At 49.2% G+C, this 16027-nt stretch overlaps 1 protein-coding gene across 1 annotated transcript; it reads left to right on the plus strand.

Moving 5' to 3' along the window:
* Positions 1–2872: 2872 nt before the first annotated feature.
* DSTN (destrin, actin depolymerizing factor) lies at positions 2873–14982 on the plus strand. The gene is made up of 4 exons (XM_061990875.1): positions 2873–2990; positions 11695–12002; positions 12204–12280; positions 13525–14982. Exons 1-4 carry the CDS (start codon positions 2988–2990, stop codon positions 13632–13634), a joined length of 498 nt encoding a protein of 165 aa, XP_061846859.1. The 5' UTR covers positions 2873–2987; the 3' UTR covers positions 13635–14982.
* Positions 14983–16027: the final 1045 nt, after the last annotated feature.

Raw genomic sequence — 16027 nt, forward strand, 5'->3', positions numbered from 1 at the left:
GCTGCCAGGGCAGGGCTGGAGCAATCAGTGCCTGTGCTGGTACAGCAACACAGAGCTCACCAGAGCCCTGTGCCAAAGCAGGCTGGTACCCCCATAAACCAGGAACTTGCCAGCGAATCTTGGTGCACAGCTCTGGCCTACAGCTTCCTCAAAGCATCACAACTGCTGTGTTTATGCCTCACTGGGCTATGCTGTTTTCTTTCCAAAAGCCACCGTGGTTCTCAGGCAGTGCCCCTCCCAGAGCAATCATAGCTTTTCCATGAGACAGAAAACAAGTGAGAGAGATCTCCCTCACTCTGCTGGTGAAGGAGCTCCTGTCCTTGCCGAGGCTCCTTTAACTAACTGGGTACCTTTCTCAACCCACCGCAATGTTTCCAAAAATGCAACAAGACCTCTTGAAACAGACTGAGCCAACAGGCCAGTTCCAACTCTTTTTCCCTTATAAGTATACAAAATGTAACAGCCCCAGCCATGTTCTCATGGCCTTACATCACTTCTTCCCCTCCTCCCCAGGATGTCATACTTCTGTACCCTTTTTCATAGCGAAACCAACCAAGAGCAAGCTATCACCCACATCAATTAAGACTAAAAAGCACAATTTGCCCCAGGGTTCCCTTATGCAGCACTGGAGGTCTGCTTTAGGTATCACACAGGGAGGCCCCTGTCGCCAAACAGAGTTTAACTTGGTTTTCTCTCCCATCCACACTGCATGCACAGACAACGGGCCAACGGTCATAGCAGAAAGACGAGACCAAGCTGTCTAAAGAAATGTATCTGTAGGACTGAAGCCCTACAATTACACAGGCATTTTATCTTAGTTTAGAACTGTATATTTTTTAAGAAAACACCCAAACCCAAACACATCCTCACTTAGCTCATTATTACTTCCAAAATAAGTTAAGATTTTGGTCCAAGTTTAAGCATTCCTCAATTAAATTCATCAGAAAAAAGCCTTGGGAAGAACTACCCACCCACCCCAATTTTAAGTCTTAACTCACACTGGTAGGTCTTTTGCTAGTTTCATCACAAATGTGATGCAAGTGCTCTTGCAAAAGGGACCCCTGGCCAGCATAATTCACCCAACATGAGAGCCTAACACAATGGGACTGCTTTTTCAATACACGCATCTTCAGTATGGGGTCTTTCAGCAACTTCTATCTAATGTGAACCGGCACAACAGCATCTATTAGGGTGTGCTGCAAGGAGAGGGGGGAAAAAATAAAAATGTAACATGTAGAACACTAATATGGATGAAAACTGTAAGGTGTTCCTCATATCTTTAGTACTAAAGCTTAATGTTACAAAGTATTATTGCCTCATATCCCAGCCCTGAAAAAAAGCAACTAAGCCTTGGTTTTGTTCTGTGCGTCCTAACAGGCAGAGAATTTTAAGCTTGATGCCAGGGGTTTCTTGCTCATTGATTCAAGTGGGGAACATCACTGTAGTTAAGATCCGGTAAAGAAATCTAACCATTTACACATTTTTTTAACATGAGTGGGTGATTCTATATTATTATTAGAAAAAGCCCGAGCTTCACTGGCCAGACACATTACAGAAATTAGAATTTCATTTCAATTAGACATTTCAGGGCGAGCACCGCTGCAATAAACACGGCACGGCAGCTTTTTCCGAGCTCCCCGGTCTCAGGAGCAGCGATCTCTCAGTGGGCAGCTTTGTGCCGAGGACAAGCCGCTCATTGTTCCAGCCACCTAACAAGAGATGCCGCTCTGACTCATGCGGGGACGCTACTGCCGCCGCCACTGGAAGCGATGCACAGGGTTTCCTGCAGCTCGCAGCCAGCGCGGCCGGCCCGAGCCAATCAGGAGTGCCTGACTGAGATCGCACCAAAGTAGGTAGTGAAAAAAGCCTCGAGAGGAAAAAAAAAAAAAAGTAGAAAAAAAAAAAAAAGGAGAGAGAGAGAAAAGCCTCACACTTCCTCCTCGCCAGCTCTTCTGAGCACCCTCCCCCATCTGCTCTCTTACAGGCCGCCTCCTCTCTTGCTTCCCCCAGGGCCACGACAGCCCCCTGCGCTGTTCCCGCTGGTGCCCCTCGGCCGCCCCCCTGCCCCTTCACGACTGCCTCAGTCCCTTTCAGCCCCTCTCCCAACAGCCAAAGTCCTCTTTTTGCACACATCTCTCCCTTTTTCCTCAGGGCTCCCTGAGCCCCTCGGTGCTTCCCCTGGGCCCACGACATCCTTCTCAGCTGCTTCCTTCAGTGTCCCCCCAGCCGTTCACCTCACAACTGCCTCAGCGCCTTTCAGCTCCGCTCCCAGCAGCCCAAATCCTCTTTTAGCACACGTCCCCTCCCTACTTTTTCCTCAGGGTTCCCCTCCTGCTTCCCTCAGGGCCACGACCACCCCTTGGCTGCTCCCTTCCGTACCCCCCAGCCGTTCCCCTCACAACTGCCTCAGTGCCTTTCAGCCCCGCTCCCAGCAGCCCAAATCCTTTATGCACACATCCCGCCCTTTTTCCCCTGAGGGCTCCCCGAGCCCCACCGCGCCTCCTCCCGCCCCGGGCCCGCGGCACACCTTCGGGCAGGTAAATCCCGCCCCGCCTCGCTGAGGGGGACGGCGGCCATTGGCCGGCCGGCGCGTGGCTGCCGTCAATCAGGCGGCAGCCGCCCCCCAGTAACTGGGTCCCCCCCTGGCCAGGCTGGAGGAGAGAATGGGGGTACGTGGGCTCCCTTACCCGCCCCTCTGGTGGCGGGCGGGCGGGCGCTTGCGCGAGGAGCCGGGGGGGAGGAAGGGAGGAGGGGAGGCGTGGAGGAGGGGTCTGGGGCGTTGCCACGCACGGCTCCCACCATAGCAACCGCTTCCTCCTCCGGGCACGGCGGCCGTGACGTCGGCAGCGTTTCCGCCTGGCTCGCGCCTTCGCCGCTTCCCTTCCTGCTGCCGGAGCCCGCGCCGCGCCCAGCATCCGCCGAGAGGAGCAGCCGCTGCCGCACCGCGCTCTGCCGCCCGACGCGCCGCGCCTCGCCTCGCCGACACCATGGTAGGCAGCCAGGCGCCGTCGGGGGCGCGGGCCGTTACACTTTTTCCCCCTCACCCCCCGCCTTCATCCCTGGGGAAAGACGGGAGGTTGGTACCGCCCGCCTGTCCGCCGCATCCCGGCCTGCGGCGCCGCTGTGCCCGGCACCACGATGGTATCCTGTCTCTCGTTCCTTCTCCTTCCCTCCACCCGGTCCTTTCGCTTCGCCTTTACTCTTGAGGTGGTGGATCCCCGTTCTTCTGCTCTTCCCCCGCCCCCCCCCCCCCGCCTCCATCCCGCCATGAGGCGGCGGTAGGTTACTCCCCCCTCTTGAAACGATGGAACTGCCCTCTCCCCTTCGTCCTCCCCCATGAGGCGATGGTGCGTTCCGTGCCGCACACAGACAGTGGGAGCAGGCGCGTCCATTCCGCCCGGGGGGTGGGGGAGGGGGCTGTGAGGCCGGAATGGCCGTGGGGGGTGGGGGGGACGACACACACACACGACACAGGACGGCGGCGACCGCCACGGGGCGATGCGCGGCCCCTCCCCGTGCCGCAGGGCGCGGCCGGGAGGGGGTGGGGGGCGGCGGCGGATCACTTCCCCCCCCCCCACCCCCAACGCGGAGGGCCGCGCCGAGAGCGGATCTCTGCCCGTCAGAAGGGGCGCGGGGGGCGGCGGTGGAACCCCCACACACACCCCCGGGGCCGGGCCGGGCCGCTGCCCCACTCGGCAGGAAGCGCGGCCTCAGCCGCATCCGCCCCCACGGCCGGCCCCGGCGCGGGAGCCATCTTCCCCCACAGCCGAGGGGTTTCGGGCCTGGCCTAGAAAAACGGCGGCCGTGGCTTCTCGACGGAGCGAAGCCGCAGAGGCGAGCACCCATCCTCTCCTGCCAGCCGCGGCCCCGGTGCGCAGCCTCCCGGGACCAGGCCGCCCTTCGTCAGGCCTGGCTGGAGGCAGCAGTCCTGGTAGCGAGACAAAAGGAGGGGAAGCAAAGCTGTCGGGAGGAGAAACGTTGCTCGCAACAAACAAATGTTTGCAGCAGCCACTCGAAGGAGCTTAAATTTTAAGACACTTGCTGCAAGGGCTTGGAAGGTTTTTCTTGCTTCTCTGCACGGAGAAGATAGACTGCTGGAAGCATTTTATCTAAGACATAACACTGGAAATGGAGGAGACATAAAAATATATTAAATGTGCACATTGACTTCCCCATTTTCTCCACCTTTCAAAGAAATGCCAGAGAAACTCCTTTCATGAGACAGAATAGACCAAATGGCTGTTGTGCTTCATTTTCTATTGCCTATGCTAAAAGCTTGCAGCCTCGTTTAACTTAGGCTATTGAGGCTGATAAATTAGCTTGAATTATTTACTTATCTAGTTTTAACTGCTGTCTTGGTTTTGCAACCAACAGTTGTTCAGCAACAAGCATTTGTGAGTTTTGATGCACTTGCCTAGGTTATTTGGGTTTATAAATTGAGGCCTTCCTATGGTATTTATCATTAGTTTCCTGGACATGTGGTATACCCAGTAAAGTTTTATTCTGTGTAGACCTCGCAGACAGAACATGCTACTAATCTCCCCACTTCCTATAACACCCAAGTCGAAGCATCTATGGCTGGTCTACAGCATGGAGCAGAGCTAATGGGAGTTGCAGATGAAGCTGATAAAAGACTTGCAGCTCTTATTTAAAATAGGCTTGTCTGAACAAGCTAGCTACCACCTCTGCAGTACGCAAACCTAGTTTAGAGTGACTACTCAGTGTGTCAAGCTTCCTCTTGCTTCAGAACCAGAGAATTCACCAGTCAGTCAAAACTAGTATTTCTCATAGCAGTCTCCTTTTTGGAACAGGATCTGGGTTGGCTTTAAGATGCTTTCTACTCGCTGCAAATGAATTTGCTTTTGGGCAAAGAGCGTAGGCCTTCTGGCAAAGTACAGTAATGCCAGCAGGAGGGCATCATTTGGTATGAAAAGAGCATTGGGTTGTCTGCTTTTGTGCCTTGCCACAAGGTTCAGTTTCTTTGCTGCTGGATTAAATGAGCCCATGGTCTTTGGAGGACCGTGCAAATTATTTTTCTTGGTTGTTAGTCAATACTATTCCCAAATCTGTGTAATTACAAGGTACATATGCCTCACGTACAAGATGACAGCCTCATGACAATTGGTAGTGTGGGTGTCTGGCGTGTTCCCACTTGCCTTGTCAGAATATCACTATCAAGAGACTCCTGCTGGGAGCAAGGGCTGACCTAAGTGATCTCACACGGGAGGGAGCCTGCAGACAGCTACAGCTTGCATGTAAAGCTCTTCAGAGCCTTTCTCTTGCCTGACTGTTCAGTAATCACAGTGATCCCCAGGAAGGAGACCTTGCTAACAGGTATCTGGGATGCCCAGAGTGACCCTTCAAAGCCTGTCCTTAAGGGTGAGGCTGAAGCGTGAGGTTGCCTTGGGTGCCTGAAGGGCCACAAGAAAATTTTTATAGTCACTTGGGCTCATAATATGTGATTTCTGGGACAAGTGTGTTTCTGAGAAGCTTTGCCTTCCTGCAGGAGTCCTGTTGTGTAGCAGCTTACACTCACATTACTGTAAAAACACCCGTTTCGACACAGGAATGAGTACTACTCAAAACTTCTGCCCTGCTGCTGGCTACCAACAGTTCCTGTTTTTCAGTAGTGTTGCTGGGATTGCCTTTTGTGGGTATTGCTTGTTCTACCTACCTTGATAATTGACTCAAGAGTGAACTTCATGGTAGCTCAGAGAATGTGATGGTTTCTTTTTTGGCTGAAAGCTGAGGAAATGACCTCCAGGAATTCAGGGAAGACTTCTGTTTTGTTTTTTTTTTTTTTAAATATATATAATTGCTTTCTTACTCTTCTAGTCACAGAGTCACAGAATCTTAAGGGTTGGAAGGGACCTCAAAAGATCATCCAATCCCAATGCTAGAGCAGGACCACCTAGAGTAGGTCAAACAGGAACTCATCCAGGTGTGTTTTGAATGTCTCCAGAGAAGGAGATTCAACAACCCATCTGGGACAGTCTGTTCCAGTGCTCCCTCACCTGAACAGTGAAGAAACTCTTCCTTGTATTTCTTTGGAACCTCTTATATTCCAGCTTATACCCATTGCCTCTCGTCCTAGCATTGGCCAATGTCGAGAAGAGCCTGGTAAATAACCTTTCTTATTACTGGGGGGAAAAAAAAGTAGAGTTTGGATTCCCCCCCACACACACCTTCCCCTCCAAAAAAAGAGACAATACAATGCAAAATAAAAAAGTTGAGCCTAGCTGGCAAGATCTGCCTACAAGTGATATGCAAATAACCGTGCTTCTTCGTGGTTTATGGTGTGCAAATAATGGCCTCTTACACAACAGTAGTAATAAGGCAGTTAGTTATACTGTTTCCTGTCATGCTGCAGATCTGAATTGAACCTCTGGATTTGGAGATGCATAGGGCTGCCTGGTGTGAATGGAGGTGTCTGGCTGGTTGGCTGTAGGTAGCAGAGGACAAGGCCTGTTGTGACTGGGGTGTCGCTGGGGTGAAGTTAAACTAATCACTCTGTGCCTTGCCTCCTTTCCTGCTCAGTAAAGTGGGGGTGGTAATATCAGATGGGTCTTCTTGACTGACCAAATAACAGATGAAAAGCAAATCAGTATTTAAGATCCTTGTATTTTCAACCACCTACGTTTTCGGTCGGTTCATCAGCCATAACTGACACCTTTTCAGAGGCCTGATTTGCCAAAAACTTAGCCTGGCTGCAGCCAACAGACTGTGACTCTCTATTTCTGCTAGCTGCTCTCACAACTGCCTTGGTTCAGTTTTCCCTCCAGGGTCTTGTTGCTGCTGATGTCCCAGGGTATTGTGTGGCCATGTAAAGGGCAGCTTGGTGAAGGCTGCTGTCCCAGAACAGTCAGATGGTAATAGGTTTTAATGGAGGAAAAGATTTGTTGCGGAGATGTACTATGACACATTACTGAGTCAGATGGAAATGCCACATGGTTACATGGGCAGTTCTGGTGGTGGCAAGGGATTTCAAAGGTAGATAGGAATGGTATGCCAAGCGTAGGGAAAACAAGGTGTTTGCTGAAGAAACTGAGAACCAAATATATGGCGATAGTGCGACTAGCAAACATAGGAGCACAGTGTTCTCAAATCTGCCTTTGCAATTGAGGTGTGCTTCAGTAAGTTCTTGGTGTCAAATTCTGGGGGGGGAAAAAAGTATGATTCTGCTTTCCTAAGAAGCAGGTTTCCACTTGAGTAGCTGCAGACAGTCCGTGCTGGTGTATGCAATGCGTGTGTGTGGTTCCCAAACAAAAGGAGAACTGGTTCTGAAAATGTCTCTGTAGATAATGCCTGCAGAAGCACTGCTGGTGGAGGGCTCTTGAGTTCTGATCACAGGAAGGAAAAACCCACAGTGCTTCCTAGCAAAAAAGGAAAGGCATTGTATTAAATTCATGTTTCAGTGCAGGCTCTCTACAAATCCAGTTTATCAGGCATCTGGCACTCCTGAAATGGCTTTCCGTGTATGGAGATTTTCTTGAGAAAGCTTTGGCTTATTCTTCAGTCCTCCCCTAAATTTCAGTTGTAGAGCACTTGGTGATGGAGGTGAAATGTTGGAAGCTGTTAGTGGAGGCAGCTGGGGACAGCGCTTGCAGTTGGAAGCCTGCTAGACAGAAGGCTCTCTCTTTGAGCTGTACTGTGTAGGGACAGCGTTCTGCTCTCACAAGCCTCGTGCAGTGCTTTGCACTTGAGGCAGGAAGGAGGGCTTTGTGTAGGGAATAAGAGCTGCTGTGTTACTGCAGCGTGTGCTGACGAGGCATTTAATGCAACCATTACCTCATGTGCCTACAGCAGCCTATATGAAAATAGAATGGGGATGCTGCTTTAAGTGCTCCAGGGTAATGTAAGAGGCAACACTGCCCACCAGACTTTGCAATAGTTCTCTCCCAGTATTTGCACTAACTCGGTTTTGCTGATTCCCTCAGAGAAACAAGCTCACTACATTCTTATCTGAATACTTCCCTGCAAGCTCCCTGTACTGGCATTGTTTTCCCAGCTGATAATGAGGTGGCTTGTCTCCTTGCTGCTGCCTTGTTTCAGTGAGGCCATCAAGCCCTATGCAGGTGAGGTCCTGCTTTAGAAACGAGCTGCCTACTTGATTTTAGTCTTTTCTCTGCAGTTATGTCCCAACAATGGTTTTAAGTTGGTGTTGCCTCTGTTAAAAGGTTGATCTGTCCCCTACAACAAAATACCACTGGCTGATGGTTGTGTATCTTACAAGTACCTGCAGCATGTACTGCTGAATGAACAGCCACCATATACCAGTCCCAGTTGGACAGCTGCTTTCACACTGAAAAAGGAACAGAACCAGGCTAGCTGTTATAGCCCTGCAGCATCCAAGCCAGAATGCACAAAATAACAATGAAGATGCTGTACTGAATCCTCAGAGTAGAGGATTTAAAGTTAACTAGGCCAAAGAGAGACAATTCAGATAAACAAATAAACATTTATGGTGTCATTACTAGCAGGATGAAGGCTTGCCACCAACTGCTCTTCTGGACCATTCAGCACAGACATGGTTAAAATACCGATTGAGGACATGTATTTGTGACTGGCATTTCTCCTTGTTCCAGTGCTCTTAACAGCCATCCTGTTGCTGCCCTGCACAGAGTGGTTGCAACCACCTCACAACAAAAGCTGCCTAGGGTTAGGGTGGGTTTTTTACCTTTTTAGGTATGTATACCATGCCAGTCATGGCTGTTACAAGCCAAGGATTGAAGAAGGAGTCCTACAGTTACAAAAGTACATATTCTTTTTGGAAGCAGTTGGCTGCACTGGGAGTTTATGGATTCATTTCAACCCATACTGTGACACAGCTATAGGGTTTTGTCAGATGGAACAAATCTGCATTGTCCCCAGCAACATAATGGCTGCTAATGTCAGCCCTTGTGATGAATCCAGGGGTTGTGAAGCAGCTCTGAAAAGGAGTAGCACCAGCTACTAACAGCTTTTTGCTTTGGAAAGCTGAAAAATCCAGTTCTTGCTAATGTCTCTTTAGCTTCTAGTCAGTCCCAGTTCTCAGCTGCATTTTAACAGTGAATTTTGAATTTCCAGACTAAATACTCTCAACATTTTTGGAATCTGAGCTGACTTGCCAGCAGTGCTCAGCTTCTTTATAAGGAAACAACTTGGATACATGTTTCTGGCTGTGCAGTAGCACAAACACATGCTCTGGACTGCACAATTTGCATCGATGTGCAGCTCTGTCGCTGCTGCTGCTGCTTGCCTCTGGCTTTCTGATGAGCATTAGCCTCTTCTTTCAAAGTTAACTTGTTGACAGCAGGATCTGGTAGAGGGGAATTAGTTGTGGTCTTGGAGCAAAGGCCTAGAATTTGCTAAGGTGGAGCTAGGTGACATGAACCAATTACGTGCTTACTAGGCTCATTCCCGTGCTAGTTCAGGCTTTCTGAGCATTTTCTACTTAGTATCTTGAGTCTTTTATGTCACCTGCTGAGTCGGAAGACAAACCTCAGAGTCAAACAAGGAAAAGGTTGTCCTGTTGGCTGTGGATTTGTCGTTAGTGAATGAGTTGTAGTTGCTGCACTGTTTGCTTTATTAGGGTAACCTTGTATTATTTAGAGTCTTCCCAGAGAGCTCTTGCCTACACCAGCCACAAGGACATGAGGAGAAAGACCTTTATTCATCATTAGTTCTCAGTCACACACTGACAAAGTGCACTGCCTCCAAATGGAGGAGGTGACATAGGAATGAGTCACTTTGAGTTGATGTTTGCACTCCTGCTCAAATTCATCCTGGAACAGGCTTGTTCCACTTACTTTCCTTGCCTTGTTGGAGATATGCATACTCCCTCTTCTCCCTTCTCAGAGTGAACCAAGGGATTCTGGATAGATTACCCCTAATAGATAAGCTGTGCATTGTAAATCTTGAGGGAGGTCCCCTTGTGTTTCAGCAAACCCCTGAAGATCAGTGTTCTCAAGGCTAGGCAAAAATTTCTGTTTCAGACTGACTGCTGCATGAGACTGCCTTGATTTTGCATGACCAGCCTTTGGCAGATACCTAGATGCCAAACTTCATGGTTATAGTATTCTACCAACTGTGTCACTTTGCTGGGTTAGCAAAGCTGTGCCAGTTACTAGAAGTTACAGAGGGGGTTGTGTTGGTAGAAGGAGAATCTGGGCTTATCTGAGGTCTTGCATGGTAGGCATTGGTCAAGGCTTTGGAAAAGAACAAACATGTAATTAGTTGGCCAGTGAGTAATCATCTCTCAAGGACAGCCTGTTTGAAGGATGGTACCAGCAGTTCCCCTTCACCACTCATCTGCCTGGTTTTGCAGCTGAACTCTGCTGTTTCTTCAGAACACTTCCACTCTGACGAGGTACAGCGTTCCCCACAAAATAAATCTGTGGAGCACCTTTAGTCTTTTTCAACCTTTAGTCTTTTTCAGTTGATGTGTCTCACATGATGCTCTCCCTGGCTGATTAGTACTGCTGACTGTGCTTTTAACAGTGCCGTGTGGCAGTTTACACAGAGGGAGGAGGAGGGTCATTTTCCTTCTGAGATATGAATTGCCATACCTGAGGATAACGTCATTTGAATTTGGAAGACTGAAAACCAACAGGGGAAAGGAGCAGTATTAGAAAGGAATCTCACTGTTTATGTGGCATGCAGTGTTTTGTGCAGCTAGATGAGTGGTGGACTGGCTTTAATTTAGTCTTTACTGCTCTGGCTATGATGTCCTTCTAGCAGTGTCTGCTGGCCAGTTTGGCTTCTCATATTTGCAGTAGTCACTATTGCAGAGCTCCTTCTAAGCTCTCCAACTTCACTGCACCCTGAGAACAAAACTGAGATACAAATGCCTCTACCTTGTCAGCTCCTTTATTCTTCCCTCATTCCCAAAAAAGCAGCAGACTGAAAATGCAGTTCAGCCTCATGTCGTTCTTGATAGGTCTTGTCCTCTTTTATTCTATGCAGCTCCCTTTAACATTAGATGTGTGATGCTGCATCTATACCTATTACAGCTAGCACAGGGGGATACCACTAACTAACTAGAATTTCCTCTCAGACTTCATGGAGGGGGGGCAGCTTGCTTTAAAAACTGGTGGGAATTAGATAATAGGCTTGCAAGTTCTCCCTCTAAAACACTGAATTCAGAGCCACTTCTGAAAGTTGGCTAGTTGAGCCATCCGCACCACTGTGGTTCCGCTGCCCCACCATGTCTCTTGACCTCTAAACCAAATCCATGTGATGAGTGTGGAATTTGGCCACCTCTGTTCCCAAAGCTGCTGCTAGTAAGAATGCTACAAATGGCTGGGAGACTTGGAACAGCGGGTTCTCCTGGGCTTGCTTGTCCAGCCAGCCTGAAATGGGTAACAAAACTAAGCTGCTGTAATGCCAGGCACCTGCCACAACTGAATCTCAAAGAGGATAAGGGGTGGACATGCGTGTAAAACTGCCCTAAAACACTGGTCTTGCGTAGATAGGGTCATGCCTTCTTTGGGCTGGTTTGGGTTTGGCAGCTGGCTGTGGGCAGCAATGAGACTTGGGATTCCTTACTTGGCCTAGAAAGAGAGAGCCTGCAGCCTTTTCTGACGAGACCCTCAGACCACTGGTCACTCTTGCCAGTATCAGTCGTCTTCCAGCCTCAGATTTAAGGCAGTGCAGCAATGTAGTTGCGAAAACTTGGCATTGTTTGCCCTAAAGGCCTTTGCTTTGTCCTTGCAGGCATCCGGAGTGCAAGTTGCCGATGAGGTGTGCCGTATCTTCTACGACATGAAAGTGCGCAAGTGCTCCACGCCCGAGGAGGTGAAGAAGAGGAAGAAGGCTGTCATCTTCTGCCTCAGTCCAGACAAAAAGTGCATTATCGTGGAAGAAGGCAAAGAGATTCTGGTGGGAGACGTGGGCGTGACGGTGACCGACCCTTTCAAGCACTTTGTGCAGATGCTGCCCGAGAAGGATTGCCGTTATGCCTTGTATGACGCCAGCTTCGAGACCAAGGAGTCCAAAAAAGAAGAGCTGATGTTTTTCTTGTGGTAAGCCTTCTTCCCCAACTCACTCCAGGCACTTGTGGGTGAGGTCTCCGAGCTGTTTGTATCACTCAGGCTCCAAGTGAGCCAGACAGCCTGATGGCTGTGTTCTGAGGCAGGAGACGTTTCACTCAGTGGGGTACTGTTTTCGTCTCTGCTGGATGGTCAGTGTCACTAATTGCATTCTTTTTGGTGTGTCCCAACTAGGGCACCAGAACAAGCACCTCTCAAAAGTAAGATGATCTACGCAAGCTCCAAGGATGCAATCAAAAAGAAGTTCCAAGGTGCGTAAAAACAGCCAGTGCTCAGGCACGTGCCCGTACAATGCTTGCAAAGCGAGGCTTAACCCTTGGCACTTTGCTTTGGAGTTGTTTTTCTGACATGCTAGTAACAGAGCTAAGGTGAGCTCTAGCTAAAGCTTACACTGTCTGACTCTCTGAATTTTAGAGACTAGAGCTGTGCTTAGCACAAGAGGAGGCATTGCAGCCTGTGCTACTCTAGCTACACTGCACAGAGCGGCACCTCTGCAGGCTGGAAACCATTAGGTTCATACTGTGGAGCTGGGTTTTGTGCAGAGCTACCTGTGTGGCAGAGGCCTTTCAGCCCTGTGTCTGTTGAGATACACCATCTCATAAACTCCCCCACACTGCAGTAGCAGTAATTAACAATGTACTTGCTTTAGAGCTGTGCTGATGATTACTCATTTCCAAAGGTGTTGGAGAAGCAGAGTTCTGTTCAGCTTGTCAGGCACCATTAACCAAGGAGTAAACACCTTGCTGCAGCATTTGGGAGTTTCAGGCTAAGTCAGTCATTGTGGGGGCTTGTAGCCAAATGTCACTTCCCCCTCTCCCCTCCCTTCAGTTCCTCATGCTGTGCTGGACCAAAATCTTGCAGTGTGCAAGACTGACGGTCTCCTTGTGCAGCAGTGCCAGCCTTCACGGGATAATTCAGCAGTGTCTTGGAGCTGCCCAGCCTGGCACTTGTGTGCTGCACACGTGGAAGTCGCAAAAGGGGAGATCTTGAAGCAATTCTGCTTTTCTCTGCATAAGACAGACTGGGGTTGGGTTCCTCACCCTCCTGAGAAAAGAGACCACTGTTGATTGCTTAAACCAGCAAAGCCTTTGCAGTCTCTGCATCTTGGGTTCTCACTGATCCTTTCACCCACCTCCCCAGAGCCAGCAGGATCCAAGTCAGCCATCTTAGTGTGCCTGCATGTTGCTCCCTCCCCTGCCATATCCAGGGTGGCACTAGAAACCAGAGATTGATAGGCTGCAATGAAAAGGCTAACAGTCTGAGGGCTGATCTAGTGCAGACTTTCTTCCTTATATTTCTACTTGGTGTGTAGCCAGACATCTCCTGCAACATATCAGGGGAAAACCATCCCAGCTCCTAAGCTAAGGCAGAACTTACCTGCTGGAGTGACCAGCTCACCTCTTCTAATATTACTACCCAGTGTGTGTGTGTTTGGTTGATTGATGACCAGCATGTTGAGATACTGCATTATTGAGTGTTTTGCCTCTTTTTTTAGGCATAAAGCATGAATGCCAAGCAAATGGGCCAGAGGACCTCAACCGAGCTTGCATTGCTGAGAAGCTAGGAGGCTCCCTAGTTGTAGCTTTTGAAGGAAGTCCTGTGTAGATGTCATACAGTGCCACAACTCTACAAGCATTCCATGTTTTAATATATCAGTTATGTAAAGCAACCATTCTAGGCAAGGGTTTCACTAACTGTAGGGAAGCTGTCTTGTAGAATCAAGTAGATTTTGGAAATGTAGTTCATTATGTACAAATGACCCTAAATAAATCAAATCTAAGGATTTATCTTGGTGTATTAATATTTGCATTGGTTGTCCAGCCCAATACTGTCCCTGATGGATTAACACTAGAGGTCTCCAAAAATATTGGTCCAGTGCAGCAGTGTATCCTGGGATGAAAGGAGGGGAGGTGAGAACAATCTGCTTCCTCTTCCTGCTTTCTCTAAATTGTAACAAGCAAAATTCAATCAGTCTTTTTGAGGCTACTGGCCAAATTGCCAAACTCAAAAAAAACCTTTCCCCCCCCCCCCTGCAATTGTTTTAATACAAAGCTTAAAAACCTGTAGTTAAAGTTTAGGCTAAAGCAACCTGTTGGCACCAAAACTGGGTTAAATTCTTTGTGCTTGCAGTTGCAGAGCTACACTGATAAAGGCTAATTCTGAAGTGAAATAAGAGTTTTCTGGAGAAACAGCCCTAATCCATTCTCTTGTGACTTCACAGTGCAGTAATAATAATATTTAAAGGTTCACTTGTTCTGTAGGTTCAAATTTCTTGTTACAAAATGTCTCGAGGGCTCTTCCAGCCTGAGTGGTTCTATACAAAAATGCTTCTTCTGTTGATGTAGTTTGATTTTTAGAACTAGCTTAGTCTAATACACACTAGTGGATGGGATGCTTCTGAGGCTTTGACAATGCAGATTCTTAGAGCTCTCCAGTTACGAGTAGTACAATGAGAAAGAACCACACCTTAAATAAAACCAAAGTGGTGTTCTCAGCCCCAGCCTTTGGTCACTTGGTCCATTTCTCCATAATTACTATTGATTTAACTTAGTAGAACCAATCAGCCTGACTAATACGGCTTGATCTGGGCTTTTTTGTCTGTTAGCTTCTTTAATTCTGTAGAAATGCATGGAAATATCACCTACTAGAAAGTTTGACCTGAAATGCCTTTTGTATGGGGGAGGGGGGAGGGAGTAGAGAAACATTCCTGTGCCAGCTACAGAGATCTTAAAAGCTTCCATGTTTCACCAGTGGTTGATTAAAGCTGTTTTCCTTTGTGTAATGTGTACATGGGAGTTGCAGAGTTTTTTCCTGTATGTCTGTAGAGAAAAAGAGAACAAAAAAGAAACCCCAACCAAACCCCACCACCCTTAGCCTCCAGTGCGTTCATGTGCTATGTTCTGTGTGTGCCAAATTCAAATAGCCTAAATAAATGGGGTTTCCCCTCCCCTGGGTCAGTGACTGATTCCTCTCCAGCCTCGGGCTCAACCCTCCTGCAGCGGGGCTGGTGCTGCTGCTGGGGCCCTCGGGGAGCCGCTCTGCCCTGTGCTGCTCTGCAGGGGAGAAAGGAGGGAGGGAGGGGGCAGGAACGAGCTGGTTTAGGGCAAGGAGCAGTTCAGGGGGAAAGCAGCTTCACCTGTCTCTGAAGTGTGCTGCCCTCCTTGACCCTGCACTCCTGTCCCAGTTGAGCCACTGCTAGCCTGCTGCAGGCCCCAGCTCCCCAACAGCACCTGGGCTCTGCCTTTTAGGCTTTGGGCCCACGTTTCCTTGGGGTGGGGAGCTTCATGGGAAACACATTTGTACTATGAGCAGGAGAAACGGACCACCTGTCAGTTACTTTGTGCTGTTTTCTCTGGCTGGCCCAGACAGTTACAGCCTGCCGCTTCCTCTGAGCTCTTGGCCAGAGGTGCAGGGACAGGCTCCCCCTTCCTCTGAGCTCTTGGCCAGAGGTGCAGGGACAGGCTCCCCCTTCCTCTGAGCTCTTGGCCAGAGGTGCAGGGACAGGCTCCCCCTTCCTCTGAGCTCTTGGCCAGAGGTGCAGGGAGGCTGCCCCTTCCTCTGTAGCTCTTGGGCAGGGACAGAGAGCTGAACTGTCAAGCTGAGCACTGCTGTCCTGGTTTCTCTGCAGGGCCATGGAAATGATGGTCCATTACCTAAGAGAGTGTGTGCCCTCCTTCTCTGGCCATGCTGAGTGGTTAAAACCTTTAATTAAAGGCAGGCATTGAGTGCTTGCTCTAGGTTGGCACCCACATGGGTCACAGGGTTGGAAGCACAAGGTTTTTGTCCTGCAAAGAGAACCAGAGTTTGCTTTGAGAGAAGCAAACGGGCACGGTTGCTGCTGGTGCTTTTAGCCTGTGTCTCAGTTGACTCTGAGCTTGCCCAAATGGGTCATGATCCTCATAAACAGTTCCTCCTTGCTGAGGTGTCTTGCAGCACTAGTTTCTGTCCAAAGTCCAGCTTGAGATAAGGAAGCCAGCCTAACACAGCAGGAGTGGTGG

This window comes from Colius striatus, chromosome 2, assembly GCF_028858725.1.
Source record: "Colius striatus isolate bColStr4 chromosome 2, bColStr4.1.hap1, whole genome shotgun sequence".
Classification (NCBI taxonomy): Eukaryota; Metazoa; Chordata; class Aves; order Coliiformes; family Coliidae; genus Colius; species Colius striatus.